Genomic DNA, 8,714 nt, shown 5'->3' on the forward strand with positions numbered 1-8,714 from the left:
CCACCACTGGCTTGGTGACCACACTTGCAGGTTGTTTTGAGGCAGGAAAGGCTTCAACCCAATTTGACCACATGTCGACCATCACTAGGCAATGAGGTTTGTCTTCTGATGGTGATAGCTCTATGAAGTCCATCATTAGATGTTCAAAAGGTCATACAGCAGTGGGTGTGCTGCCTGGCTGGTTGTAGCCACTGGCTGTCCAACATCGTGTGTGCCGCAGATTACTCATGCCTGAAATTATTTTTGAGCAAAGGTGGAGAAACCTTTCGTAAATTTATGTCCTGTGATCATAGTTAACATCCCCATTTTAGATGTATGATTTTTACCGTGAGTTAACTTAGCATAATGGAGAAAGAAATGTTTTGGCAAACAGGGTTTGTTGTCAGGGCCATACCACTAACCAGTTCGGAACAGCGCACCAGAGGTCTTCCATAGGGAGATCTCAGGAGGAGTAACAGTGGACTGTACTGCAGAGAGAGAGGAGGACATGTCAGAAGTGATATAAACTGTCTGTGTATGAAAAAAGGAAGTGACATGTCAGATGTGAGTGTGACAGCCTGTTGTTTGAAAGAGGAGGTTTCAATTTGCCAAAGGGTATAAAAATCATGAGTTCCACCAAATGCATATCTGGAGTCAGTGTAGACTGTGAGTGTTTTACCAGTAGCCTATTGCATGCTTCCGTGCTGTCTGGGCTGAGAGGTGATGAGGAAGAGAACTCGAGAGGAGAACGTCGTTATCTGAACAAACTGAAAAACAAACACAGTAAGTACCAGAGACAAGGTCACGTCAAGAGGACCCATCTATATACAGAGTCAAGTCCCAGTTAGAAAGAGGTTTGTGAGAAATGTCAGGTCGTGGTGAACACTGGACTTGAAGTTCAGCAACACAGTTTTACAAAATTGTTACGTCTACAACCGAACAATGCTGGAGACATTCAGAGAATCATTGGGAAAAGGCAAAAACAGAGATTAATAAATGAGACAACAGAAAATAATGTTCAAACCTTATGGGATGTTTGTCAAATTTAACAGTGCATGGGACAGGTTTTGTGAAATTTTGCTTTACTGTTGCTGTTGAGCCTTGAGAGAAAATAAAGTGACCACTCATTACTAGCCTGACGTTGTCATACTCATAATTCTAGTCAGAATATGAGTCTGATACTGCTCCATTGGGCTGTGATTATGGGGCGTGTTTCAACCGAACCAGGAAAAAAAATGCCTCGTCGCTCAATTGGATAGACCTACAACCAATCAGAGCACAATACAAGATTCAAGAGTTTTATTATCAAATGCACAGAGGTTTAAGCAGTAGCTGGCAGTGAAATGCTTGAGTCACAGGCTCTCTTCTAACAATGCTCAAGAATAAAAAAAAAACATTTGAATAAAATAGTGTAAAATAGAATATCAAAAATATGAAATAAAATATATATATCTAAATATATATATACAGCTGAAGAAAGAAAAAACAGTAGTGCAATTTTGTGCAATAGTGCAAATATGCCACGGTGCTTATTAAGTGGAGTTATTGCAGTTAGGAGGAGTTTAAAAGTCTTATGGCCTGGGGGCTGAAACTGTCTCTGAGCCTGGTGGTGCAGGCCCTGATGCTGCGGTAGCGTCGGCCAGACGGCAGCAGGCAAACATTTTTATGGCTGGGGTGAAAGGGGTCTTTAATAATCTGGTTGCTCTTCTTCCTGCACCGCTGGGTGTAGAGGTCCTCCATGGATGTTAGCGCCGGCCTGACGATGTGCTGGGCAGACTTCACCACCCTCTGTAAAGGCTTACGGTTCAGGCTGGTCCAGTTGCCATACCAGGCGGTGATGAAGCCAGTCAGGATGCTCTCTATGGTGCACCTGTATGTGACGTGTGTTAAGCGACGCATAGTTGTTGTCAACAGAACTCAACTGCACGCACGCTGGAAGAAGTAGAAGAAGAACATCAGTAAAAACGATTTTTGCCGGTGTTGTAAAAATAATTTAAGGTTACATGGAGAACTTACCAACACGATCAGCATTTTTGAGAGAAATAGTAATGCCGGGTTCACACCGGACGCTGAAGCGACGCTGAAGCGCCGGGCAGCACTAATAATATCACCCGTTGATCCAGTAGTATAAAAGCATATAGTTACTTGTTGCTCCAACCTTAAGCAGCAGCATCCCAACATTTGTGTTTTCAGTGTGTTTCCTGGCGTGATACGCTCGTGTCAAGCACAAAAAATAGATTAACACCGAAACGATCGCTGCACGGCGCTAGGCAACCTTGGCGCAGCGCTTCAGCCTCCGGTGTGACCCGCACAAAGGTTTAACATGGGAGTGGATGGGAGCCAGCTGTTATTTAAGACTTGGCGCTGCGCTTACGCATCACTTTGGCGTCGCTTCAGCGTCCGGTGTGAACCCGGCGTAGAGGTGAATGCAGGTATGAACAAGTTCTCCTTTTAGGATTACAACTCCACAACACATCAAACAAATCGTATCGCATTTGTCGTTCCTGTAAGAACTTAATAACACGGTTGGAACGCGACATTTCCGTGTTTAAAAAATGGACAGACGACGAAGGAGACCAGGCTGAAGAAGCGTGTTCATCTGAGGCATCAGAGAAAAGAGACCGGGGGCCCAAGCGCTCTTTGATTACATTACTGTTGATCATCTGTCCATCATCGTACAAAGCCCGCCCTGACAATTTGATTTGTCCGAACAGCTTCTGTTCGGAATAGTTTCTCCCCAACGGAGCGATGCCAGATCGAACTTCCCGACCTCAAATGTTGTGGGCAGGGTTATTATGTTACCATGAGTTTTTTACGTAACATTTCATTTAATTGACCGTTCTATCTAAAGCGACTCACAATAAGTGCATCAACCACGAGGGAACAAACCCAGAACAACAAGAATCTAGAAAGTGCAATTTCTCAGACAGGTGAGGTGAGACAGGTGAGTTCACTCATTGGTTGATTGTGTTTTTGTTTTATTTTCAGATAAGTCCAGTTTCAGCAGAAATCTGTTCGTCATGGAAGTTTCCTGGAAGGTGGTGAAAGGAGAGGGCCGGAAGCAGCTGATGCATCAAGGAGACCAGAAGGTGAAACAATATACAAACACTAACAGAGCAACATGAGCAACATTCTCCATCAAGTCTGAAGATGTCTCCCACAGCCTCCCAGAATATTTCCCTCAACCTGCGTCACCCATTCCAACAGCACATCCATGAATGTCCCTCTCTCTGGTACATGGAGGTGTTTGCATCCTATTGGACAGTTCAGTTTAAAGTGTGTGTACATGAATCACATTGTGTCCTCACGTCTGGGGAAATACACAAAGAGTTGGTGTCTCTCTCTAGAGCCTCTGAGTTAGATATGAATGTCCCTGAGTGAAGACACTACAATGTTCTGTTGGTCCTTTATCTATAACCTAACCTGGGTTCTGCTTAGGGAGAGAAGGAGGATCTATGGAACTAGACTCCTGTACAGATAGAATATACACTAAACATAATATATAGTGACATATACAGTTATGTGGGATGATGTAAAAAATTCCTCAACACTGATGATGAAGGTGAGTGAACAGATTATTTCTCCTCAATTCTAATGTTTCTACGGTGGCAACAGATGTTGGGAGGTCAGGACCGGTCTGGACATAATCCTTGGTCGACCATCAGTTGTTCTTTTCTCTACTTCATACATGTTTCATGCGTGTTTCATACATGTTTTATAAGCGTGTGTCATACATGTTGTCATACTCTACTCAGGGAACATGTAATCTTCTGTTGTGTTGTTGTCGAGAGGTTTATGAGCTGTGGCTTTGGCTTTGGGGACAAACTATGTGGATCTTTATCTCGATAAGCTCCACCTCTGTTGACTGACCACGCCCCCACGACTCAAGCGGTCAAAGTATTGAAAACATCTGTTCTGTTCCAGCTGTTTCAAGTCGTCCTCCTCCTCCTCTTGGCTCCAGCGTTGATCAGCTGCCATGTCGCCCAATATCCGACTGACTGCAGCCACATCAATGAAAACGGATATAGCCACCAGAGCGGCCCCTACTCAATCTACCCTGCAGGAGAGAACCTCAGAGTCGAAGTACGTTCACTTGTGTTTTTATTATTGGAGTAAAACATGTTACCTTTCCTTTCATACGTAGAATCCTTAAAGCAACATGTCACGGATACTGATCAACAGCACCCCCTGCAGCCACATGAGGGAATTGATGCTGTTTCGAATTCTTCATATTGCAAAGTTTCCTGCTGAATATTAGAGATAAACTCAGAGTCTTTGTAACTGATCGCAGTTCAGCTTCACTCTTTAATTGGAGCTGATTGTGTCAGTTGAAGCTGTTACTCTCAGTAAGTTCTTCTCACAGGAGATGGAACCCACTCACCAGAGTTACAGAGAACAGACGTTCAGGGAGTGAAGGAGGAAACTTTCTCACGTTCACACTCACACATCAGACTCACTTTCATCAAGCTGCTGGTTTCAGGAGGAAACGTTTAAATGAAGTAGATTCGATTCTTGGCATGATCACTAGTATCAGATGAACCTCTGGGCATCTATTGGTCAGTGTCACTGAACGTGTTGAAAGTGAAAAAGACTTGAGTGAAACTTTTGAGTTGATCACATGTATTGATGTGTTGCAGGTCAACTGTCAGATGAGTCCAGACAAACCAGCCTGGACAGTGAGTATTTTTATTGACTTTCAATAAGCGTCAAGTCAGTCAGACTCATATTCCATTGTTTACCTGCTCAGGTGATTCAGACCAGGATGGATGGAACCGTCAACTTCTACCGGCCCTGGATTCAGTACAAGGTCGGCTTTGGTTCGGTGATGGGAGAACACTGGCTCGGTGAGAAGCGGAACCACAGGAACAGCTGAGAACCTTACTGTTACACAACCCCCTTGAACTGTGTGTGTGTGTGTATGTGTGTGTGTGTGTGTGTGTGTGGCCACAGGTCTGGACAACCTCCACTATCTTACCTCAGGACCCACAAAGTTTGAGTTACAGGTGGACATGGAGGACTTTGAGGGAAATAAAGCGTCCGCGCATTACGGGCTGTTCTCCGTCGACTCTGAGTGTACCGGATACAATTTGACTGTGTCTGGTTTCACAGATAAAGGAGCAGGTAAATGTGTGTGAGAAAAACATTTATCATTAATCTTCTTTCATTCTGGAAAATAAAAATGTTTTTCAGTTTTGTTCTTTTGTTGAGTCAAAAGAGAACTATTTAAATTGTTTTCTATGGATACTCCTCCTGAGAGACGGCATCGAACCAACAGACAGAGACATGTCTCCTTCAGACAAATCCCTCGTTGATTACAGATATTTTCAGTCTATAACACTGTCTTCTCTGTGTCTTCTCTGTGTCTCTGTAGGAGACTCCATGATCTCACACAATGGCATGAAGTTCTCCACCTTTGACAGAGACCAGGACATGTGGCCTGAGAACTGTGCCTCAAACTTCATGGGAGGTTTCTGGTACAACACATGTCACCATGCAAACCCTAATGGGGTTTATCGCTGGGGGCAGGAGAAGACTCCCTTTGCTACTGGAGTTATCTGGTACTCTTGGAAAACCACCCATGACTACTCTGTGAAGTCCATTGTCATGAAGGTCCGTCCTGTGCATTAAGTAACTTTCCAGGAGCAGCAGCAGACCAGATGTGGATCTGTCTCAACATCTGTCGCTTTCATCAGTCAAAGTCAAATCACACGTTTGAACCCTGATGTCAATCATCGCCTGCTGTATGTCCTCAATAAATTAGACGCAAAAAAATCTGATGTGACCTGATTTCTTTGTATCATGTATCTTTTCATGTGTCGTCATATGTCTTAGTCATGTGTCTTCATGTGTATCCATGTGTCTCTGTCAGGCCTGGACTAGAATGAGGACTCAGATGCAGAGGATTTCACGTACAGCACACACTTTATTGTGTTCAGATCCTCTATGATGAGTGACAACTTACTTGGCTATGAAACACTTAGTAAATATTTCTAGGACCTGGCAAAAAATAAACCGGTGAAGAAAACTCCCTAAAAGATTCAAAATAAGCACTAGGAAAAGAAGGTTTATAAACATAAATCGCTCCCGAAGGATGATAAACAAAAGGCTCGAGTAATAAAACAAAAGCGCTCCCGAGGGAGGAAAAACCAAGCTATGAAAAAAGGACAAAAGAAAAGGCTCACCTAAACAGGAGGCCAATCAAACTAACTAGAACTCACTAAACTTAAATCGCTCCCAAAGGGAGGAAGAAGAACAGATTACCAAAGAACACAAAACGAAGCTAAACTAGAAAAACTTTAACAAACGAAAAATCCCTCTCAAAGAGGATACAGAAAACAACTTACGTGGTGTAGCAAAGCTCAAGGCAAAACACGACTATGGCTGTGGACAAGGGCTTAGGTGCACGAACAAGAACGAAACACTTCGGCACAAGACAAAGGGGAGACGCAGACTATAAGCACATGAGGGTGAAGGGAACAGGTGGAAACAATCCGGAATCAGTGACACATGAGGAAGGGCAAGTGACCTGAAACGAGAGGAGAGTTAGGATTTCAAAATAAAACAGGAAGTTACGAGACAAAAACCCAAGACAAGACAGACCTCACCACGGTGTGAGAGTCTCCATGTGTCATCATGTGTCTCCATGCTTCTTCATCTGTCTCCATGTGTCTTCATGTGTCTCCATGCTTCTTCATCTGTCTCCATGTGTCTTCATGTGTCTCCATGTGTCTTCATGTGTCTCATGTGTCTTCATGTGTCTCATGTGTCTCACAGGGTCTCCATACACTCTACGATCCCTCCTGCACAGTTTCAGACTGTAAATGACGTCAGTATCCATCACTGATCGTACTAAACGTAAAAATTGTGAAATTAAACAGACAAGACTCTATTTCGTCAGAATCTTTATTTGAGGAAGATTTTGAATCGTGAAATTTATCAATAAGTTTCATTTCATATGAAAACTGTCGTCACAGATTCTCACTGATTCAAATTCATGAGTGAATAACTGATCAAAACAAAGGTAGAATAAGTGTCTGGATCTTTCTTCTTCTTCCTGGTACAAAAATAAGATCTAAGTGCTTCAGCACTTTAATACTGTCTCTGCTTCAGCGTGTTCAAAGCTCAGGTGTCAGCGCACGTCATCACGTGCACAACTCTCCAGAAACATTTCAACAGACAAACACAAGAAACAAATCAGAAGCTGCCTCTTTTAACGCTAGATTCATTTTTATCATAAAACATCAGGTCAAATCAAAGAGGAAAATAACAAATGAAGTAAAGAACGTGAGGAATTTATTTCATTGACGTGTCTGACATATTTTCTGCCTCGGTTTTCAAAAACGTTGTTTTATCCCCCTGTTGGATAGAAGGTGCATCGCACTGTTCTGCTTTTGTTTTTACAGAAACAAGCGGTGGATGTTTTTCACTCTGATTGACGACTGATGTTTGATTTAGTTTAGTCAGCGATAAACGTTGTGAACTGATTTGAAATGAGAACCTCTTGAAACAACACAATAGAGTGAACGCAACCTTGGCTATGTGTGATTACTGAGTTTAACTTCTTTTTTTATCTTTTACTTTTTGCGGCTGTTGAAAGTATCATTGTGATGAGGGTGGGTCAATACGCTGATGAAACCAAACTTTATCTGTGACTTTACTGCGTTCATATCATTATTCCAGATCATCGAGGTGGAGGTTTTGTCCAACTTGGACAACCAGGAGTACATTTGCATTTACCGTTTCAGAGTGCACGGGTCGCCCAGTGACGTCGAGGACGACGTTCACATATTTAAAGTCCAACTGAGGTTTTGAATTGAAGCTGTGCTGCTCGGTGATGATTCGCTGCTACCTGTGCCTGAGCATCCACACACTTATATTTAAAGATGATTTTGTTGATCAAAGTCTCGACAGTGATGGTGACCGCCCCCTTCAGGCGTGATCCGAGTGCCGTGGCTTTCCTGTGGAGTAATGTCACACTGACGACTTGAGTTTGACTTTTCTGTCCACAGTTATTTTTATATCTGCGTTGTTTTGTATTTGTTGTTTATGGGTTTTTATCTTTGACTTTGTCACAGTTTTATAGGATCAGCTCATAATTTGTATCAACACATGTTTTGATTGTTCCTCGTGTTGATGCTTGGATAAAGAAGAATTTTACCATGTGGCCTCTGAGCAGATTAATACACTCGGATCTTTCAGATTTTCAGGAAAACACATTTTGTTTTAAGTTTCAGTTACACAAAGAAATAATTTGTCAGTAGAAAATGATATTTGTTTTACACAGAACAACCAAAGTCTCTTCATGAGGAAACGTCATCGTCAGTATAAACGGGAGGACAAACATGATTCCTGTTTTAAGAGGACTTGAATAAATGTGTTTTTTTTTACTAGAAAATAAATGATTGATTTATCTTGTCCAGAGCAACACATGAAAACATGACTGTTAACAACCGCTGACCTAACACAGTTCTGTTCAAATCTGCTCCGATGAAAGGTATAGAGCAGATAAATATCAATAAAGAGTATTATACCCTGCCGTGCCGTCAATATTTTTGTCTTTAGCTGAATAGTTTTCATTTTATCAGTTTATTTGATCCATTTTCAAGAAGAAATATTTTATTAACACCTGATAATGTAATCTCTATTTTCATTTCTCAATAATTTTTCCTGTGTTGATGAACTTGATTGATATTTTTTTTAGTAGTTTTGCTCTTGTTGAGGGTTTAGAACAGAGG

General features: G+C 42.1%; 1 protein-coding gene across 1 annotated transcript; it reads left to right on the forward strand.

The window, feature by feature from the left end:
* The first annotated feature begins 590 nt into the window (after window positions 1–590).
* LOC128457247 (microfibril-associated glycoprotein 4) lies at window positions 591–8,514 on the forward strand. The gene is made up of 7 exons (XM_053441871.1): window positions 591–762; window positions 2,968–3,068; window positions 3,904–4,062; window positions 4,617–4,655; window positions 4,727–4,823; window positions 4,930–5,100; window positions 5,351–8,514. The coding sequence occupies exons 1-7, from the start codon at window positions 606–608 to the stop codon at window positions 5,605–5,607; spliced, it is 981 nt and encodes a 326-aa protein (XP_053297846.1). The 5' UTR covers window positions 591–605; the 3' UTR covers window positions 5,608–8,514.
* The last annotated feature ends 200 nt before the right edge of the window (window positions 8,515–8,714 follow it).

Source organism: Pleuronectes platessa, chromosome 15, assembly GCF_947347685.1.
Source record: "Pleuronectes platessa chromosome 15, fPlePla1.1, whole genome shotgun sequence".
In the NCBI taxonomy this organism is placed as follows: Eukaryota; Metazoa; Chordata; class Actinopteri; order Pleuronectiformes; family Pleuronectidae; genus Pleuronectes; species Pleuronectes platessa.